The 23,120-nt window shown below is 40.8% G+C and overlaps 1 protein-coding gene and 1 long non-coding RNA gene across 4 annotated transcripts in view; one reads left to right on the top strand and one right to left on the bottom strand.

Annotated features, from left to right (window-relative positions):
• The window catches only part of LOC147843513 (uncharacterized), a 721,012-nt gene that overhangs the window by 649,704 nt on the left and 48,188 nt on the right, over nt 1–23,120 (bottom strand). The gene's annotated exons all lie outside the window — the stretch shown is intronic.
• pik3r6 (phosphoinositide-3-kinase regulatory subunit 6) overlaps nt 10,943–23,120 on the top strand; it is a 42,410-nt gene continuing 30,232 nt past the window's right edge. For 2 of the 3 annotated variants that reach the window (XR_015493635.1, XM_087257193.1), the window contains exons 1-7: nt 10,943–11,064; nt 12,119–12,214; nt 13,483–13,572; nt 14,314–14,405; nt 15,545–15,613; nt 16,301–16,433; nt 16,613–16,682. Coding sequence is in view for 2 of the 3 variants with exons in the window: in XM_087257193.1 (XP_087113319.1) it covers nt 12,172–12,214; nt 13,483–13,572; nt 14,314–14,405; nt 15,545–15,613; nt 16,301–16,433; nt 16,613–16,682 (497 nt within the window). In the remaining variant the exon portion in view is untranslated. Of the gene's footprint in view, nt 11,065–12,115; nt 12,215–13,482; nt 13,573–14,313; nt 14,406–15,544; nt 15,614–16,300; nt 16,434–16,612; nt 16,683–23,120 lie in introns of all 3 variants that reach the window. The other variant, XM_087257192.1, reaches the window with a different exon arrangement.

Below are 23,120 nucleotides of genomic sequence, written 5' to 3' on the forward strand. Positions count from 1 at the left end.
GACCTTCAAAGGCATTTTTTTCCCTGAAAATTGCCAAATTTCCTTTTTTTGGCACCATTTTCTAAAAGCATTACGATGGTTGTGTGTAAAAACCCCAAAGAGTATCAATTACTGAAATGCATTAGCCAACATGCCTTGTTGCTCACTTAATGGAATAACATTTAGTCATTTAGCCGATGCTTTTATCCAAAACGACTTACAAATAAGGACAAGGAAGCAATTTACACAACTATAAGAGCAACAATGAATAAGTGCTGTAGGCAAGTTTCAGGTGTGTAAAGTCTAAGAAGGAAAGGATTAGTAATTTTTTTTTTCTTGTAGTTAGTGGAGGAGTCAGAGAGGGAGTTGCATATTAGTAAGGAAAGTGGAGACTAAATAGTTGAGTTTTTAGTCACTTTTTGAAGATAGCGAATGACTCTGCCTTTCTGATGCAGTTAGGGAGTTCATTCCACCAACTGGGCAGATTGAGCGGGAGCATTTGGGAAAGCGTTTTTTTCCTTCTTTGGGATGGAACCACGAGGCGACGTTCATTCACAGTACACAAGTTTCTGGAGGGCCTATAAATCTGCAAAAGTGAGAGCAGATAAGAAGGGGCGCAGCCAGAAATCGCTTTGTAAGCAAACATCAGTGCTTTGAATTTGATGCGAGCACCAACTGGCAGCCAGTGCAAACGAATGAGTAGCGGAGTGACATGTGCTCTTTTATGTTAATTAAAGACCATTCGTGCTGCTGCATTCTGAAGCATCTGAAGAGGTTTGATAGAGTTAGCTGGGAACCCGGCTAGTAGAGAGTTGCAATAGTCCAGTCTGGAAAGAACAAGAATTTGAACAATTTGAGCTATGTTTATTCATTCATTCATTTTCTTTTCAGCTTAGTACCTTTATTAATCTGGGGATGCCACAGTGGAATGAACCACCAACTTATCCAGCATATGTTCTACACAGCGGATGCCTTTCCAGCTGCAACCCATCTCTGGAAAACATCCATACACACTCATTCACATTCATACACTATGGACAATTTAACCTACCCAATTCACCAGTACTGCATGTCTTTGAATTATAGGGAAACCAAAGCAAAGCGGAGGTAACCCACGCGAACACGGGAAGAACATGCAAACTCCACACAGAAATGCCAACTGACCCAGCCGAGGCTCGAACCAGCGACCTTCTTGCTGGTGCACTACCTGCACCAATGCGTCATCGCCCCCTAAATGGAATATTTCAACCAAAAATCTAAGAGCGCTGCTTCGAGCCTCGGGTTCGAGACATGCGGTACAGGTAAATTGGATAAGCTAAGTCCATAGTGTATGTGTGTGAATGAGTGTGTATGGATGTGGGAGTAAAACATATGCTGGATAGGTTGGCAGTTTATTCCGCTGTGGCGATTCCGGATTAATAAAGGGTCTAAGGCGAAAAGAAAATGAATGAATAAAATTTGTGAAAATCTCTTAAATTTTTATTGACAGCCCAGATTTAGCATGCATTTAGATGTTATTACACACAAAATTGCTTGATGTGGCAAGTCTACTTGTCTAAATGGATTGAGTTGCTGCCCTGTGATTGGCTGATTAGACATTTGCATCAGTCAGTACATGGAGGCATGAATGAAATATTCCCGAATGAACTTCTAATCTGCTGTTTAAGTTGAAAAATGAAACACCCGATATTACTTGACACTCCGGAGGAAACATTGTGTTGTGTGGTGATGTAATTATGTAACTCAATCTTGGAGTTAATCAAACTTGCTTAAACATAATTTTGGTTATATTGTTTGCACCCTGTGTGAGCTCAGTGAACCCTTTACTGTACATGAAAGCCAAAGCTGTTTACCAGACATCAAACACACTCAGACATGACCAAGATGAACAGACAAGTGCACTTTTACCCACTACTGATTAAAAGGAAAATTGCCCCTTTGTTTCATCCTCTCAGACAAGGTTTATAACTGAGGGTCAACAGGGGTTGGCCAAAGAAACTGAAATACTGGTCATTGTAATGTTTCGGTTTTATGTCTAAATTTGACCCGCCTGGTGACTAATCTTTATTAATTGCAAATTCCATTTAGAGCAGAGGGTGGAGGTTTAATTTTTGAGTAATAGCACAGTTTTGCTTAAAATATTGTGACGCACACAAAATTATAGTTGACATATCAAAGTTCAAAAGAGGACAAATTTATTGTGCTCATCTCAGTGATACTTCTGTGACCAAGACAGCAAGTCTTTGTGATGTACCAGAAGTCATGGTATCCAGGGTAATGTCAGCACACCACCAAAAAGGACAAACCACATCCAACAGGAGTAACTGTAAACGCAAGAGGGAGCTTTCTGAAAGAGACGTCTGAGTGTTAATCCAGATTGTATCCAAAAAACATAAAACCACAGCTGCCCAACTGCAGAATTAAATATGCATCTCAACTCAACAGTTTCCACCAAAAATGTGTGTCAGAAGCTTAACAGGGTCAATATACATGGCCTGGCTGCTATTGACTCATTTGTGCCAATGCCAAACATCGGTTTTAATGATGCCAGCAGCAAAAAACTTGGGGCTGTGGACAATGTGAAACATGTATTTTTTTATGAGTCCACCTTTACTGTCTTTCCCACATCCAGGAGAGTTACAGTGTGGAGAATCCCCAAAATAGCATACCACCCAGGCTGTTGCATACCCAGAGTGAAGCAAGGGGGTTGATCAGTGACCATTCAGGCTGCAATATCATGGCATTCTCTAGGCCCAATACAATCACTGCAAAGGTCTACTATACCATTATGGATGACCATGTGCAACCAATGCTTCAATCATGTATTCTAAAGCTGATGCTGTGTATCAGGATGATATTGCACTAACACACACAGCAAGACAGGTGACAGAATAGTTTTATGAACATAAAAATAAAGTTGAACATCTCCCATGGCCTGCACCAGATCTAATCATTATTGAGCCACTTTTGGGTGTTTTGAAGGAGCTAGCCAGGAAACAAAATGAACGGAACATTCTAAAAGCAACTTATAAAATCAATCATATTATTGCCCATTAAGGTAAATTATTTGATTGCAGATGTCCATGTAAAATTAGTCAGTGAGCAGTGTGCAGATGTATCTAATAAAGTTTCCAGTGAGTCTATGGATTCATCTTAAGTCCCTTGTTCTTTAGGGGACTGATCAGAGAGTCTGGCACTTTAGGAGCTGTCAATATTGCTAAATTCTTCCAATTCACTGAAATGTTCAACCCCCTGAAAAGTCACACAATGCACCATGAAAATCAGGTTCCCTTAACAGAATTGTAAAGTGTGAATTATGAATATTGAACCAGATAATCAAACATATAATGACAGATTAACAGTGTTTAAAAAAGTGAGTTTATATTTAATATGAAGTTTAACCATAAATGAATATAGTTAGACAGGTACAGAACAATTTAGCAAACAATTAGAAATGATTAGTGGTTTAAACTGTATGTCAAACAATCAAATTATTAACTTTTTTCAAACTTAAGAGGCTGGCGCGGTGGTGCAGTGGTTAGCACTGTCACTTCACAGCAAGTAGGTTGCTGGTTTGAGCCTCGGCTGGGTCATTTGGCCTTTCTGTGTGGAGTTCACATGTTCTCCTCGTGCTCTCGTTTCGCCCACAGTCCAAAGACATGTGCTAGGTGAATTAGGTAAGCTAAATTGTCCGTAGTGTATGTGTGTGAATGAGAGTTATTAAGCAAAAGCTATGTTCTATTACTACTCATGGTGCAAAGATTGAATTGAAATTTCATCTTGGAATTGCATTTGATGATACACTTTCTTTTAGTTCTCACATTCAGCAATTGGTGAAAAAATAGAAGGGGATTTTAAGCTTCTATTTTAGAATTAAGAACTGCCTTTCTTTTGATGTGAAAAAAGAAGATGGTTTATGTAACATTTATGTTGATATTGGACTATGGTGATGTTATCTATATGCATACTTTGTCTTAATGTCTGCATGCATACTGTTTACCGTGGTGCACAAAGATTTATAACTAATTTTAAATCCCTTACTCATCATATGTGTTATATACTAAGGTAGGTTTGTTTGGTTTGTCCAGTCGTAGGCTCAAGCATTAGCATATCTTTGTTTACAAATCTATATTGGGTTTACTCCTGTCATATTTACAGAATTACATTTGTAATAAACTTGCCCTTAGCTATGGCCTTCGATCACAGGCTATTTATTTACTGTGTGTCCCTAAAGTGAAAACTGAGATGGGAGAAAAGGCTTTTAAAAGGCTACCTTTTGCATGAAATAATCTACAAACAAAGTTGCAGTTTAAAGAATTGATTTTGCTAAATACTTTTAAAAAGAGTACTTTTTAAGTTACTGATTTAGAAATTGAAACACAGGCTTGTAGATGTTTTGAATAGTTTCTCAGTGTGATTCATGTTAACCTGTTAGCCAGCACTCAATTTTGGGTATTTACACCAACCTAACTTTAAAGAGTAACATTTGCTGACTCCAGTAAGCTACAAACACAAACTGTGTATCATTGGAAAGAGGACATTTTGAGCTTTACTGTGGTGAAAGAATATGTTAAAAGTTATATGTTAAAAAATATAAAAAGTTATACATTATGAAGTCATGAGAAAAAAATTATTGTGTTCAATATTTGTTTTCCATATAGAAACACAGGAAAACATTAATGTATTGTCCTAGGATAAATATGACTAGGATAAACAAGAATTTCATGAGTTTATATATTAAATTTGATGAAGATAGCATGCAAAATGAGATTACTGTAAAAAGTTTTCTGAAGATATATGTAGATGTCCTTCTCTCCCTCACCGTCAAAGGAACTTTCTCAAAAATTATCTTCCAAGCTAAAACATTTACAGTTGCTGAATGGTTTGGTTTACATTTAAGTTTATGTATCTTTGGAAAGAAGACACTCTATGCTTTGTTATCCATCATCTAGAGTTTATAATGCTCAAAATAAAAAAAAAGTTATAGATGCTTAAGTAATGTAAAAAACAAATTGCACCACACTAAACATTTTATTATTTCATAAACAAATATGTGAAATTTGTTTTGAGCAACACAGAAAGTATTAGGTCAAAAGCCACACATCTCCTGAGTATATGTTTTTAATTTTATTTCTTTTCATTATGTAAAATGAAATTTCTGGAATTATTTTTCTGAGACAATGTGTTGTGATTTTCTCCCTCTCCTTGTTTGTGGAGAAGAAGGCTGATGACCACACGTACTGAAGGCTTCACACCACACATTTTTAATTATAAAATAATAAGCAGAAACGTATAGTATTAAAGATTTATTTGAGCACAAGTAGTACATTGTGTGAAATAAGTCCAGTGCTTATGCAACAAAAAAAAGTTATACACGAGTTGTTGTTTTCTCTGTCACTCACTGGCAGAAAGAGCTTTATGGGAGTTTGCTGCTGCTGCTTGAAATCCTCAGCAGAGATTCAGCTACATGACAAAAAAACAGAATTAGGATTGCCAACAATTGTATTTCCCCCCTTGAGTATCAAACACGATTTACTCTGATGCCCATATATACATATGATCATTTATACAGATAGCTTAGCGAACCACAGCCATTCAGATAAATGGCAAACATACTGTGTGATAATGCCAAACATTACTGAAAGATTATGGCTACCGGAGAGACATTCACACTTAGAGGCACAAGCAGGCAAAACACAGAGAAGACCTGAGACGTAAACTACAGGCAATGAGAGTAAATACTCACCATTGTCATTTTTTTTTTTTTTTAGTTTATTGTCTGATAGACCTATGTGACATGTATGCTGACAAATCTTGGCTAGAATGCTCTTGTAAAAAGATTTTTAATCTCAACATAACATTTCTTACCTCGTAAAATAAAGGTTATGATAATAATAATAATAATAATAATAATAATTACTATAATAACTCCTCCATAGACTGCCACCTAATTGTGGGGGTAGAGTTTGGGTGCCTGAGTGATCCCAAGAGCTATGTTGTCAGGGGCTAATGCCCCTGGTAGGGTCTCCCAAGGCAAAAAGGTCTTAGGTGACAGGCCAGACTAAGTGTGGTTCAAAAACCCCTTATGAACTCCATTAGATCGAGGACCATAACGTCGCGCGGTATGGCTCACCTCCACGCACAGCTGGGGCTCTGGAACTCAACTTCTAGTGAAGGGCTGGACTTTCTTCTACTCTGAAGTTGCCCACGGTGTGAGGCGGTGGGCTAGTGTGTGCTTGCTTTTAGCTCCCCAATTTAGCCACCATGTGTTGGAGTTTTCCCCAGTAAACAAGAGGGTCACCTCCCTGCGCCTTAGGGTCAGGGATAGGTCTCTCACTGTGGTTTGTGCCTATGGACCAAACAACAGTGTAGAGTACCCGGCCTTCTTGGAGTCCTTGAGAGGGGTACTAGAAGGAGCTCAGACTGGGGACTCCATTGTTCTACTGGGGGACTTCAATGCCCACATGGGTAATTACAGTAATATTTGGAGAGGCGTGATTGAGAGAAACGGCCTCCCTGATCTGAACCCGAGAGGAGTTCTGTTATTGGACTTCTGTGCTAATCACAGTTTGTCTATAACAAACACCTTTTTTGAGCATAAGGGTGTCCATCAGTGCACATGGCACCAGGACACCCTAGGGTGGAGTTCAATGATAGACTTTGTGGTTGTATCATCCGATCTCCGACCACATGTCCTGGACTCTTGGGTAAAAAGATGGGCAGAGCTGTCAACTGATCACCACCTGGTGGTGAGTTGGATCCGCTGGCAGGGGGGAAAGCTGGACAGACCTGGCAGGCCCAAACATATTTTGAGGGTTCTCTGGGAATTTTTGGCTGAACCTCAAGTCAGAGGAATTTTCAACTCTCACCTCCGGAAGAGCTTTGACCAGATCCCAAGGGAGATTGGAGACATTGAGGCAGAGTGGTCCATGTTCTCCAATTCCATTGTAGATGCGGCTGTGAGGAGCTGTGGCCGTAAGGTCTGTGGTGCCTGTTGAGGCGGCAATCCACGAACCCGGTGGTGGAAACCAGAAGTAAGGGTTGCCGTCAAGTTGAAGAAGGAGTCTTACACAGCTTTGTTGGCTTGCAGGTCTCCCGAGGGAGCTGATGGGCACCGGCAGGCCAAGCATGCTACAGCACGGGCGGTTGCGGAACTCGGGCCTGGAAAGAGTTCGGGGAGTCCATTGACGAAGACTATCGGTTGGCCCCAAAAAGATTCTGGCAAACCACCCGGTGCCTCAGGAGGGGAAAGCAGCTCCACATCAACACTGTTTATAGTGGAAGTGGGGAGCTGTTGACCTTGACTGGGGATGTTGTCGGACGGTGGAAGATATACTTTGAGGATCTCCCTAAACCCCCTGACATGTCTTTCATTGAGGAAGCAGAGACTGTGGATCAAGCTGATGGTTAAACCTAGAATTCAGGAGGAACAATGCCGTGTTCGTCTGGGCCGTGGCACACTGAAGCAGCTGTATACTCTCATCAGGGTGCTCGAGAGTTCATGGGAGTATGCCCAACCAGTCCACATGTGTTTTGTGGACTTGGAGTAGGCATTCGACCGTGGTTCTCGTGGCATTCTGTGGAGGGTGCTGTGGGAGTATGGGGTCAGAGACGCTTTGTTAAGATTTCTCTCGTCCCTGTATAAACAGAGTAGGAGTTTGGTTCGCATTGCCGGCAATAAATCAAACTCATTTCCTGTTTGTCACCAATTCTGTTCAAAATTTTCATGGACAGAATTTCAAAGCGTAGCCTTGGGCTGGAGGGGGTCTGGTTCGGGGACCACATGATTTCATCTCTGTTATTCGCAGATGATGTCGTTCTGTTGGCTTCTTCGAACATGGACCTTCAGCATGCACTGGAGCGGTTTGCTGCTGAGTGTGACGCAGGAATCAGCACCTCCAAGTCTGAGGCCATGGTGCTCTACCGGAAATAGGTGGTTTGCCATCTCCAGGTTGAAGAAAAGTCCTTACTCCAGGTGAAGTTCAAGTATTTTGGGGTTTTGTTAACGAGTGAGGGAAGGATGGATAGTGAGATTGACAGGCGGATCAGTGCAGCGGCAGCAGTAATGGGCTTGATGTAGCAGTCCGTTGTGGTGAAGAAGGAGCTGAGCCGAAAGGCAAAGCTCTTGATTTACCGGTCAATCTATGTTCCTACTCTCACCTATGGTCATGTGCTTTGGGTCAAATGAAATGAGTTTGGCTGAAATGAGTTTCCTCCGTAGAGTGGCAGTGCGCACCCTTATAGACAGGGTGAGGAGCTCAGTCACCCAGGAGGAGCTTGGAGTAGAGGCGATGGTCCTTCACAACGAGAGAAGTCAGCTGAGGTGGCTCTGGCATCTGTTTTCTAGCTAGGGAGGTGTTCCAGGCATGTCCCACCGGGAAGAGGCCTCGGGGAAAACCCAGGACATGCTGGAGGAACTTTGTCTCTCGGCTGGCCTGGGAACGCCTCAGGATCCCCCTGGAGGAGCTGGAAAAAGTGTCAGGGGAGAGGGGAGTCAGGGGTTCTCTCCTAAGACTGCTGCCTCCGCGACCCTTGTAGCCTAGTGCTTTTGCTTCAAAATGATGTGAGAATCATCTTGTTCACTTGCTCACATAAAACAATACAATGAATTAAGTTACTGAGTTACTGAGTTACTTAAGTTACTGAATTACTGAGTTACTTTCTGTGTGAAAATGGTTTATGTGAGAAGGCGTGATCTATCATTACTATGCAGTGAGTCACAACAGAGAAGACAAAGACCTGCATAATGAGCTGCATAATGAGCCATTAGACAGGTATGTGACTAAGAGTTTCAAGAAAGAAAAGAAAAAAATAAGTTTATACATTTTTTTTTGTTTAGAGTTTATTTAAAATATTTTTAACTATCACACAAAATAACTCGATACTAGTTAACCTAATAAACTCAGTTACCACATAGGAATTTTTAAACAGAACACCACCTGTATTGTAAACAAGTATTTATTTTTATAATATACTGTACATTTAATAATACTAATACATATAATAATGCACATATATATATATATATATATATATATATATATATATATATATATATATATATATATATATATATATATATATATATATATATATATATTATTATATTATATTACTATATATAAGTTTATTTCATATAACATTACATTTTTTTATTATATAGGCCTATGTTTATAATTATACGCTATGCGTTATAGGAGACACTTTGTAAAGCAATGAAACTATCAGTGGCCTGTAAGGACATATTTTATACATATCATAAAGGTTAGAATAAAAGACCTATCGACAGGAATTCTGTACTTTGCTGGGTCTAGACATTCTTCAAAATGCATGCACTCGTCATCAGAGTCGCGCTCTTCCTCTGAGGAGAAGTTAAATTCTTTGTCACTGTTTAGTACTGTGCTTCTTCACCCATGTTACGTGCCATCATTCAAACAAAAAAAAGAAACTATAATAAAGCTTGTCGTTTGATGCCATGTCTCGGGGAGCGTGTACATTATCACCTGGCTGGCTCCCTTCAGTTCATTTCCATATGAACTGCGCCTTTACTGCTGGCGGGATCACGTTCGCTGTAATGAGGCGACAAGAGAATCCGTACCAGTGCTTACTATTATACGGATTACATGAAAGGAGATTATTTGTTTTCGACTTGAATTGGTTAATGCAAAAGTAGACATATCAAGCTTTCTTTAGAAACATCTCTCATGTTACTTTGGCGAGTATTTGCTGAGTTTCAGTTCATTTTAATGACGTGTTTTTCCTGACACAATCTACTGTTGCGCGCTTCTCATGCAGGCTATTTGTAATATCAAAGCCTCGTGGGCGTGGTCGCATTAACTCTAATGAGCTCAGACTGAGAAGCTAGACATAGCGTTGGTTTCATACTGATTACTTTATCAAACAATATTTGTTTTCAACATGCATGCATTTAAAAGTAGACACTTCAAGCTTTATAAAGATATGTGTCTCATGTCTGGGTGTTTTATTTTCACGGAGTTTCAGCACATTTTACTGACGCGTTTCTAAAAACAGTTCACGGAGAGAGAAAAGACAGATTACCTACACTGTTTATTATCCTTGTTTTGCAAAAGCACACACATTTGTTTTTGTTGTGAGTGTACACATTTAAAACTAGACACCTAACAGATTCAATTGATGTATTGATTTTATCTGTACAATCAAAACTGAAAGTGTTATTTAGGTTAATTTCAGCTCAATGAGGTAAAAACTTGTCAGAACGCGTATACGAGGTACCAATCCGGGCCCAAAAGGTACCACACCAGTGACAGCTATCATTCTTTTATTTCTGAGAGTGTATCTTAATGAAATGCACCCTATTTGTTGACCCTAATGACTGAACCTAAAATTAGAAAAAAAATGTCTAGGTGTAACTTTTTTTCTGTGACCTATGCTAAATATATCTCAGTTGTGTGTATGGCCGCCCCCACATTTAGAGGGCAGGATGCGTGTCAGGTCCTGTCATCTTCTGTCTTTCTGAGAGAGTGAGGGCCAATTGAGCAACAGGAAGTCTGTGGTTCAGCAAGCTGCTTTCAGTGCTGATACAGCGCTCTTGACCCTGTTTCTCTTTGCTTGTTCAATGCCTTTATGTGCACAATCAGGGGCTTAATCTTTGCGTGCTGCTTTTGCCAACCAGCAGCAGTAAGCTTATGCACACTGCACATGCATATGAGTCACATTTGTTTGGCAGGATATGAGATAATTTATGCTGAATTTGTCTAAAAATACGGTTCAGGGTGTTGCTTGCAATATGAATAACAAATTAGGCAAAATATTTTAAAGGACTTTCCCTTCATTGTATCCACACACACCCACTCAGCACACTTCTAACTTTAAACTTTCCTCTGCCTCTCTCTCTCTCTCGCGCTCTCTCTATTTCTCTCTCTCGTTTTCTTGTCCCTCCCTCGCTTTCACTTAGCTTTGAGGCAGAGTTGCAGTTGTCCTCAGTGACAGCCGCAGCAGTTAGAGGAAGTGTACAGCTCTCACTCTGACTGTCTGGTCAGAACAAGTTTTTTATAAATGAATGCTTTATGATGTAGTCTGTTAATGTTCTCACAAGGACAGATGGTAAGTCAGTTGACATTTTTTTTCTTTTCTTTTCTTTTCAGATTCCAACTTTTAATTTTCCTTGTAGACAGTTGCTGCTTAGTAGAGTTTGAAATCTGATTCTAAGTTCAGCAGCGAGAAACCAAGCTGTCGGAAAGTTGCATAATTACTGTGTCGGTCACTAAAAAAGGCTTCTTTGTTTAGTTTCAGTTATTCAGTTTACAGGTTTGTTTATTTCTCTCTTGCACCTGTTTTGACTAGCTGGACTTTGCAGTATTATATTTTCTTCTGCTGCTTTTTTCCTCACTAGTTTCTTGGAAGTAGATTCTAACTTAAAGGTCATTAGGTTGTACTTAAAGTGTAGTTACAGTAGTTGCATTCCATTACTGCTCAGTTATAAACTGTGTCTGAGAGGGTGAAACGAAGGGGGAATTTTCCTTTTAATCAGTAGTGGGTAAAAGTGCACCTGTCGGTTCACCTTGGTCATGTCTGAGTGTGTTTGCTGTGTGGTAAACATCTTTGGCTTTCATTTACAGTAAAGGGTTCACTGAGCTCACACAGGGTGCATATAATAATGTGCTGAATAATTTAATGTTATACCTGCTGTGTTTTATTAGTTCAAAGAATATGCAAAGTCAGAGGTTTAAACATAAAAGTGAGAGTCACGGTATGATGTCCAGCACATGGATAGTTCAGCAAAACATTCACTCATCTGGATGTTAGTTTAAATCTGTTTGGATAATAAAATAAATTACATTAAATTACATGTGATAATTTGTCTCACAAATGAAGACAATAGAAGTAAAGCAATAAAAAAACAGCAATGTGTAAAAATATGACGATTATCAGTTAAGCAAATGAAGTACGCTAATTTTATGTACAAAAAAAAATCTAAATTATGCAGTATTCTTTGGACACTACCATTCTTGTTATTTTAAGCTTGCTGAAGAAATAACATGAAGAATGACATAAGAGGGATTAATGACGAATAAATATTCTTTACTAAAGTTTAAGTATTATTTTCTCTTTTCTGTACAACGTTCCTGATCCTTTGTTTTTGTATTTGTGTCAGTAGGCAGAGTGGTGATTTTTTCCGTTTACCTCATTATGTAAGGAACAAGCTACAATATGGCATCCTGGAGAAATTCTTGCAGTATTAATGTTGTGGCAGGTGAGAGTTATGCCTTTAGAAAAGTGATAGTATATTACAGTATGGGTGTATAGTTTGATGATACATGATAATTACGACAAATAGTCCTAATCAGTGACAAAAGATTATTGACATATGTTTTAATCGATTTGTAAGTCTCTAAATATGCACTTCTTTACAATTTTTTCTGGTCAATACAATTATGTACGGTTGAAGTCAGAATATTTCCCAGATGATGTTTAACAGAGCAAGGACATTTTCAGGGTATGCCCGATAATATTTTTTCTTCTAGAGAAAGTCTAATTTGTTTTATTTCTGCTAGAATAAAAGCTGTTTAAAAAAAAAAAAAAAACATTTTAAGGTCAAACTTATTAGCCCCTTTAAGCAATCCCCCCCCCCCCCCCCGATAGTCTACAGAACAAACCATTGTTATACAATATATTGCCTAATTACCCTGACTTGCTAGCTAACCTAATTAACCTAGTTAAGCCTTTAAGCTGTATAGAAGTGTCTTGAAAAATATCTTGTCAAATATGATGTACTGTCATCATTGCAAAGCCAAAAGAAATCAGTTGTTAGAAATCAGTTATTAAAACTATTATGTTTTGAAATGTATTGAAAAAGTCAGGGGGGGCTTATAATTCTGACTTCAACTGTAATTAATCGAACAAATCTAAATGTTTTGGACCAGAAATAAGCAGCAATGTGGTGGACAAGCCAAGACAATTAAAAATACACTTTTTTTAGATGAATATTTTAACAGTTACAAATAGTGATGGGCAAAGATAAATCACGATTAATCACATCTAAAATGAAAGTTTGTTTCGACTTAAGATACTTGTGGGTATTATATATATATATATATATATATATATATATATATATATATATATATATATATATATATATATATATATATAATACGCATATGTAAATATACATAGCTTTTTTCATATATATTTTATATCTAAACATCAACATTTTCTTAAATGCGTGCATACATGTGTGTATTTGCAGTATATTAACACAATAAATATACACAGACAGTACACATATAGTATATTATGTCAAAAGAAACATTTATTCTGGATACGATGAATCTTTGCCCAACAATAGTTACAACAGTTGTCAACTTCACATAAAATTCTAGAAATGTCATTCATTGCAGAATCACAGTATTTGTTCAAATAAAAAGACCCCAGGTTTTTATAGACATATATATTTTAATGAAACAGATGATTAAACAAATGTTATTTAATGACCCATGTTGTTGTCTTTTCTTGAAAAAGATGAATATGCTGCTATTGAATCTGAAATCTACCGTAGTCTGCAAACCATTCTGAGAGAAATGGATGCTGAACAAACAGTTGTCAACAAAGGTATGATTCCAACTCATCAAAGTAATTAAAATATAAACCTTAAGGTCAAAGCATGCCACAGTGTTTCAGAGATCAAATATAAAGTGACATGTGTTTCAACACTGATTTGACGCAACCCTAGAATTAACACGCACATTATCTTCTGCTAGTCAACTTTGTCATAGTAACAGCACTGTCATGGTTACGAAAACAGTTTCTATATCTGCATAACAGAGCAAACACAAATGTTATCAGATAAATATCATATCAGATAAAACTCAAATGTTTTTTTCTTATTTCCTACAGTCCTTTGAAATCACCATTGAAGATAATTATGCTAATGTATGATCTTAAAGTATACTTTTATCTAGGACAATTCAGATATTTAGGATTTTCAAATGTTGACTACTATACACTGTGGCACCTCAACCACCCTAAAGAGCCACTTAAGAAACTAGTTTTGAATAAGAATGATAAGAGCATGGCTTTATACTGTCTGAGATCTTAATTAGATAAACACATGTTTGTAAGTAACACTTAGTCTAGCTGAAAAAACACAAATGGACTGCAATCTACAACATAATTATTGTGCTACTTATAAATGCCATGTCAAGCAAGCCATTGATGTTTTAAGACATCAATATAGCTGAAAAACTGTGATGCTTATTTCAAACTGTGATGTTTATTCCACACTTGTCTAGCTTTCACAAATGACACATTCTGGCATGTATTGAGAATTGCTAATTTTTGTTCCTAATGCAGGGATGCTGAGATGGACGTTACACAAGAAAGTGCAGGACAGTTCTCTCAGGAGTCTGGCTCTGGTGAAGGTCACCATTAAAGAACTTGAAAGAGTGAGTCACTATAGTTTCTTTGGCATTGTTGAAACATTCATTACTATTTTCATTCCTGTTCAGTGCTGTTACTTAGAAAAATATTTATAGTGTTTACAATGAGAACAAAGTTTATTTGAAGGCACCTGACTAAATGGCAATTCAATTTTATAAGGAGTTTAAACACAGTTGTATGACGACAGTCTATGAATATAGACAGCCTCTAATGGTAAAATGGTATTTATTATGTTTTTTCAAACACACTTGATATAATCAGTCTGCAGAAACACTTTGATTGACACTCTTTCTTTGTACGTGCAATAAGAGAAGGAAAGCTCCACCCATTAGTGAAGATCTCTCCCTCGTTAGCTTACACAACCCTGAGTGAGAAGCAGCCGTCTATCATTACAGTTTTGAATCTGCTGTTATGGTGACACACAGGTGTTTGTAGCTCCACCCTCTTTTAAAAAGAGTACAATCTCATTTGAATTTAAAGTTACAGTCAACAAAATGACACAATTTGAATCAAAGCCTATAAGGGGTAGTTTTAAAGAGTTATAAAACATGTGTGTGGTATTTAGAGCTGAATCTTCACACACACTCTAAGGATTTTAGAAACTTATATTTTGTAAAAAGTGGCATAATAGGTCCCCTTTAAAGACTCAAAATGATCATCTTTTACTGTAGAAATAATAATCTGTGAATTCCTTATAATTGTTCACAAAAATGCAGTAATTAACAAGTAATAACAGTCACTATTAACTCATAATTATGTCATGCTTTTAAGGTTTCTAACGTTAATGTTGGCTACCATAAACTACGTATGAACAACACTTGTGCAGCATTTATAAATCATAGCTCAACATTTACTAACTTAAGATAATGCATTGTGAGTTAACATGAACTAACAATAACTTTATTTGTATTAAATAAACATTAACTGGTATGAACACATATTGCAATAAATGTATTGTTCATTGCTTGTTCATGTAAGTAACTATGGTAATCAACATTAACTAATACAACCTTATCGTAAAGTCTTACTCATAATGTCAATTTTTATAATTATTCATTTGATTTATTTATTTATTTACTTATGTATTTTTTTAAAGACTATAGACAGTAAATGTAATTTTTTCAAACCTTATTTGTGCACGTAGGCTGAAAGAACTGATTGCAAGAAACATCTTATTCCTCTGCTGAATACACTCATCTATGCAGTGATGCAGGTAAGAGAAACAATGCCTCCTTTCAAACCTTTATTATTGTTTTCATTATTTTTCTTAATTTCAATACTGAATTTTGGTTTTCTTCAGGATCCTAACTTTACATCTGGTGACATTCCAAAACAGCGGCAACTTTGTTTATGGCATACAAATGTCACCGCAATCAAACAATGACACGTAATTGTTAGCATAAAATGAATTGCTCCAACAAAATGTACTTGACACAGTGATTAGGACATACTGTAAATGCATACACAGTAGTAAATGATTACAGGTGGTCTGGATTATTTAATCAGACTCCAAACCCATTGGTACTTCACTGCTTTTGTCATATTGTTTATGTTTTAATTTTTTACAACACAGAATGGCCATACTAATGTTGTTTAAATTCATTTGTAATCCATGCTTCTGAAATTTTGGACATTTTTTTTTCACCCACAGAGAAACAAGTCAGAGAAATAAGTGTCAGTTTGTTAATGTGCACAAAAGTGTAACTTTCAGAAGAATTTGAACTTTTATTATGTATTGTTGACATAAATTCAGAGTATCGGCTTTTATTCCCAATTAATATACAGACACACTAATTAAATTTGCTCCACAGGTCCCTTCCATACGACTTAAAAACGATATCTATAAATGTTGGTTGACTAACGTCCTGTATTTCACCTTTGTGTGCGTGTGTGTTCTCAGACTGTATACATGCCCGATGACCTCTATAAAAGGGTTTATGACTTCTGCAAGAGGTTGTTGACTCTGCCTCAGCCGTACTGTACTGTGGGCCTCAGTTATGCTGGACAAATGAAAACAGAACGATTTTCTCCAGGTTAGTCAGATCTTTCATTTGTCAAAGTAAATGTGACAAGTGTTTAGATCTCTCTTGATAATAGATTTCCTGTTGGGTGGTATCCAAGGAAAAAAAATATCAGTTAAGTTATAAACAAGAAACTCTGATTCTAAGTCTGAAGTGCATTGCATTTGTTTGTCCTGGCATTTTTCTCGCAGGCATTTTGTATCAGAGAAGGATAATTGCAGAACAAAATCTAAGAAATGAACACTATCCTCAGCAGGAAAGGTGAGTTGAAGGTGCACTTTTATTAGTTCATTTCCTGATCTGCTAACTTTTGTATGTGTGCTTTAACATCATAGTCTTTCTCCTCATCAATAAGTAACATACAGAACACAATCAATAACAAAACGTTTACTATAAAATCTGCCTCAAATTCAGACAATGCAGTATGCTCTATGCATTAACTTAACCATGACAATAGTCGAAATATTCTTGATATTTTGACACTGTCCCTCAAAAAAGAGAGTATGTTATATGCTTTAATGAGTACAGGGCAGAAAAATTAACCTCTTTCATTCTTATATTATGCTTATTGTCTGCAAAATGAGGTGTCTTAACTTCAGTTATAATGTAACCGAAACTATTAAAGTATTTAGGCAGATTCTGTTTGTTAAAAGTCATCTTTACACATCATATTTAAGGCTGCTCTGTGCCTGCTCAAAACACTGTTACTATCAGACTAAATAATGCCTGTTCAGACCTTAATTCATTCCTTCTAATAAAAGTACACACCTCTATTTGCTGCATGGATACATTTAAGCCACGTTTTACAATAGATATACACTAAATGGTACTTATAGTGCATATAATCACTCATAAGCATTTTTGTGCCACCATTGCAGTGCAAATTTATCAAAACGTGCAGTTGAAGTGAGAATTGTTAGCCTCCCTGTTTATTATTTCCTCAATTTCTGTTTGACAGAGAGATTTTTTTTAACACATTTCTAAACATAATGGTTTAATAACTCATTTCTAATAACTAATTTGATGACAGTAAATAATATTAACTATATATTTTTCAAGACACTTCTATACAGCTTAAAATGACATTTAAAGGCTTAACTAGTTAATTAGTTTAACTAAGCATAACGTAATCAGGCAAGTTATTGTATAACAGTGGTTTGTTCCGTAGACTATTGAAAAAATTTATAGCTTAAAGGGGCTAATAAATTTGACTCTAAAATGTTTTTTAAAAATGTAAAACTGCTTTTGTTCTACACAAAATAAAACAAATAAGACTCTCCAGAAGAAAAAATTCCTTATGCTAAAATTTCTGACTTCAACTGTAAGTGGATGTCCATATTAATGATTATGCACTACAGGTCTGATTTCTCGACTGGGAGAGTTTTGTGAACATGGTTACTTATAGAGCTTTGTTGTCATTTGTCATTTTGTCAGTTTGCATTGCAACCAGGGCCTAACTTTGCTTTATATGTTTATATTAGCATACAAGTTTACTGATTGTTACATTATCCTCCTAAGAGGTGTTCCCCTTCGGGGGGAACTCCAGCACTATAAGTGGATTGATTTACTAATCCATGAATGGGAGGATTCGGTTCAGAAGCCGCTCGTCTGAAAGAGTATTGAACAGGCCAATTAAGAATGAATTGGCAGCGCAAGCCTGCGCAGGTGTACGGCATATGCGATGTCCACACTTGAGGTCCAGGAACGCCACCTCTGGCTAACCCTGGCAGATATGCACGATGTTGACAAAGTTCGCTTTCTTGACGCGCCCATATCCCAGGCTGGCCTGTTCGGCGACACCGTCGGTGAATTCACCCAGGAGTTCAAGGCGGTGAAGGAGCAGTCGGATGCGATGGGCAAAGTCTCCTATCGGCGGGGCCGTAAGCCCGCTCCATCCCCGGCCGAGCCATCCACCTCCGCTGCTCCTCGTCGAGCACGCTGAAAGCCGGTAGCCCCTCCTGCCCAGGGCACCGCTAAGTCCGGTAAACGGACCGCGAAGCGTCCCTGAGACAGGCCATCCGGAGAAAAGGAGACTTGCTCTTTCCCCGCTGGAGGGCGGGGCCCATATTCCAACGGTACTTTTCAGTGCCACCAAAGTTTCGATCAAAGAGCATTTTCCCCCTTCCCCGGATGTGACAGCTCAAGCCCTGCCAGTCTGGGACGCGCTGCCTCTCAGCTCGCAGGGTTTGCATTCTCCGCCAGTGGCTCTCGGGCGCTGGGGGGACGGTCTCTCTTCTCCCAGCCCCCAAGCCCTCTCTCAGGAGTCAGGGTGCGGAGCCAGAGCAAATCGCTCTCCTCCAGCTCTTCTGCGGGACCCTCACGCTCCCCGGATCAGAACACCTGCTCCGCGCTGCCCCTCCGCGGGTACGTCAACGGTTGCTGCGATGACGTCATTAGCGAGGGCTCTGCCTGCCTAGTTAGCGCGGGCCAGCCCCTCGCGGTGGCTCATACGCACGATCAGACTCGGCTACGAACTACAGTTCTCCAAACGGCCTCCCAGGTTCACGGGCGTGTATTTCACCAGGGTCAATCCCCTGTCCACCCCTGTATTGCGAGAGGAGATTGCTGCCCTCCTGGCGAAGGGTGCAATCGAGCCGGTACCTCCAGCCGAGATGGAGAGCGGGTTTTACAGCCTGTACTTCATCGTACCCAAAAAGAGCGGTGGGTCACGGCCAATCCTAGATCTGCGCGTTTTGAATCGCTGCTTTCACAAGCTGTCGTTCAGAATGCTTACGCAGAGGCGCATCCTCCGATGTGTTCGTTCTCAGGATTGGTTTGCAGCCATAGACCTGAAGGACGCGTATTTTCATGTCTCCATTCTTCCGCGCCACCGTCAGTTTCTGCGGTTCGCGTTCGAAGGTCGAGCATGGCAGTACAAGGTCCTCCCCTTCGGGCTCTCTCTGTCTCCGCGGGTCTTCACCAAACTCGCGGAGGGTGCCTTAGCGCCTCTGCGGCTTGCGGGCATCTGCGTACTCAATTATCTCGACGACTGGCTGATTTTAGCCCACTCTCGGGAGCAATTGACTGCGCACAGAGACGAGGTGCTCCGGCATCTCCGCCTATTGGGGTTGCAGGTCAACTGGGAAAAGAGCAAACTCGCCCCGGTGCAGAGGATCTCTTTTCTCGGGATGGAGCTGGACTCGGTCACCATGGTAGCGCGCCTCTCCGGAGAGCGCGCTCGCCTGCTGCTGAACTGTCTGAGGGAGCTCGACAGCAAGTTAGTGGTCCCACTGAAATATTTTCAGAGGCTCCTGGGGCATATGGCTTCCGCTGTGGCTGTCACGCCGCTCGGATTGCTCCATATAAGACCACTTCAGCACTGGCTTCAAGATCGAGTTCCGAGACGCGCATGGCATGCGGGCACACACCGAGTCTCTGTTACTGCGCTGTGTCGCCGCACCCTCAGCCCCTGGAACGACCCCTCGTTCCTGCAGGCCGGTGTGCCTCTGGGACAGGCGTCCAGTCATGTTGTTGTTTCGACAGATGCTTCCAGCACAGGCTGGGGAGCCGTGTGTCGCAGGCATGCAGCTGCGGGCCTGTGGGTAGGTGCCCAGCTGCATTGGCATATCAATCGCCTAGAGCTGTTGGCAGTGTTTCTTGCTCTCCGCCGTTTTTCCCCGGTGCTGGAGCAGCAACACGTGCTGGTCAGGACGGACAGTACGGCGGCGGCGGCGTATATCAACCGCATGGGGGGTATGCGCTCCCGCCGCATGTCTCAGCTCGCCCACCGTCTGCTCCTCTGGAGTCACCCGCGGCTGAAGTCGCTGCGCGCCATTCACATCCCAGGTATGCTCAACCGTGCAGCCGATGTGCTCTCACGGCAGCAGATTCACTCTGGAGAATGGAGACTCCACCCCAAGTCTGTCCAGCTAATATGGGCGCGATTCGGGGAGGCCCAGATCGATCTGTTTGCTTCCCCCGAGAACGCTCATTGCCAGTTGTTTTACTCCCTGACCGAGTGCTCTCTCAGCACGAATGCACTGGCCCACAGCTGGCCTCGGGGCATACGCAAGTATGCGTTTCCCCCAGTAAGCCTGATCGCGCAGTTAATGTGCAAGGTCAGGGAGGACGAGGAACAGATTCTGTTAGTTGCGCCCCTCTGGCCCAACCGGACCTGGATATCAGAGCTCTCCCTCCTCGCGACGGCCCTCCCATGGCAGATCCCTTTGAGAGAGGACCTACTTTCTCAGGGACAAGGCACCGTCTGGCACCCTCGTCCCGATCTCCGGAACCTCCACGTGTGGTCCATAGATGCGAGGAAGACTTAGGTAACCTGCCGCCCGCTGTGGTTGATACCATCACTCAGGCTAGAGCCCCCTCTACGAGGTGCGCCTACACCCTGAAGTGGAGTCTATTCACTGAGTGGTGTGTCTCTCGCAGAGAAGACCCCCGATCTTGCCAGATCAGTGTTGTGCTCTCTTCCTTCAAGAGAAGCTGGACAGTAGGCTGTCGCCCTCCACTCTCAAGGTTTACGTTGCCGCCATCTCCGCTCACTATGACGCGGTGGCTGGCGGCACCATGGGAAAGCATAACCTCATCATGCGGTTCCTCAGAGGCGCTAGGCGAATTAATCCAACTCGCCCCCCTCTCACGCCCTCTTGGGATCTCGCCCTCGTTCTCACGAGCCTGCGATTTGATCTCTTCGAGCCACTCGATACAGTATCTTTAAGATTTCTGTCCCTGAAGACAGCTCTGCTGGTCGCGTTGGCCTCCTTTAAGAGGGTCGGGGACCTGGAGGCATTTTCAGTCAGTGACTCGTGCCTGGAATTCGGGCCGGAATTTTCTCTCGTTATCCTGAGACCCCGCCCAGGTTATGTGCCCAAAGTTCCTACCACTCCCTTTAGAGATCAGGTAGTAACCCTGCAAGCGCTGCCCCCGGAGGAGGCAGACCCAGCCCTGTCCTTACTTTGTCCAGTTTGCGCTCTGCACATTTATGTGGACCGTACTCAGAACTTTAGATCTTCTGAGCAGCTCTTTGTCTGTTATGGTGGACGACAGCAGGGAAGTGCCGTGTCTAAACAACGTTTATCCCACTGGATTGTAGAGGCCATTTCATGTGCTTATTTGAGCAGAGGTCAGCGAGTAATCTGCGAGTGGAGCCGGTTTCCTCAAGGGTGTTATGGACCTTTGGTGATTAAGGAAACAACTCGGTAGGTGTTGTACACGCTTGCGGTGCCTTTTTTCCCTAACACGGAGAGATGTGAACCCTCCTGTCTGCCAGTAAAGTTCCCCATTCGGTGAGCCCTGCAGATTCCTCCGAGGCCCCCAGCACTGACTCAGCGGAGGAGTCACTTGCTGGCCCACTACGTTGTAGGTCTGCCCGCTGGTCAGCCCGCGTTTTGGGTATAGGTGCCTGCTATGGCCGATCCCCGCTGGTGATCCCCATATGCTTTTCCGCCACGGTTAAGTTCCCCCCTCTGGGTGGACCCGTGCTTTCCCTATCTGCTAACCACCTTCTTATGCGCACTCCCCCTTCTCAGGGTTAGTCCATATGTAATTCCATTTGTTTTCCCCTATTGGGTGCGGATGGTCTCCGCAGCGTCCTCCCTACTGGGATGGCACGCTTCCCAACGTACTGTCGTATTTCCTAGAATTATCTAGACGCTAGCGACTCCCAAAAAAATATACCTATTCCGTAAAACTTCTTTTGAAGTGGGATAAGTTAGGGCCAAGGACACGTTGGAGGACCGCGCCTCTCATGATCTGGGTGCGTCACGCTTGCCTGACTGCTCTCTCATGATGGGTGTTGGTAGGGTGCAGTCATTATGGCGCTTTCAATGGGCTCCCATACGTGGATTAGTAAATCAATCCACTTATAGTGCTGGAGTTCCCCCCGAAGGGGAACGTTCGAGGTTACTAAAGTAACCCTTCGTTCCCCGAGGAGGGGAATGGAAGCACTATACTCCGTCGCCATAATGACTGTTCCTTAGCTGTTAAAAGTCTCTTCAGCTTAAAAAGGATAGCGTCTGCTGGCGCCAGGTGTGCTTATATACTTAGTTGATTGCATAAGCCGCACACCTGCGCAGGCTTGCGCTGCCAATTCATTCTTAATTGGCCCGTTCAATACTCTTTCAGACGAGCGGCTTCTGAACCGAATCCTCCCATACGTGGATTAGTAAATCAATCCACTTATAGTGCTTCCGTTCCCCTCCTCGGGGAACGAAGGGTTACTTTAGTAACCTCGAACGTTTCTGTGCCAACTAGTTAATGCCTGTTCTACCTGTTTGCTTTTATTCTTTCCAACATGGAATATGTCACAATGAGAGTTTCTAAATGCGTAAAGCTGTAATCAGTTATAAAAGCAACTAGGAAAACATTGCTGTCAGGGGTTTGTTATTAATAAAAAATAAATAAATGAATAAAATTGGACTAAAACAACTTTGTGCCCTTTACTACTTCAGCCACTAGTACAATAAGGAATAAATAGAGTAAAACCAGTAAAAACAATGTAAAATAATTATAAAATGTTAATTATTTTAGTAGCCTTCACATTTTTCAACATATTGCACATGCACATATTTAAAAGCATTTGATAATTTATGTCTTTATTATGTCTTTTATTTACAGGTAAGTCAATTATGTCAAGTTTTGTATGAGTGCTTCCTGAAGACATTATGAGGTTGATTTGTCAGCAGCAAGCTTTTAAAAATCATGTCAGCACTGTCAGAAGTGAATCAGATTTTGTTGCTGTTGTGTTTT

This window comes from Danio rerio, chromosome 6 (assembly GCF_052040795.2).
Source record: "Danio rerio strain M-AB ecotype USA chromosome 6, GRCz13ab, whole genome shotgun sequence".
Classification (NCBI taxonomy): Eukaryota; Metazoa; Chordata; class Actinopteri; order Cypriniformes; family Danionidae; genus Danio; species Danio rerio.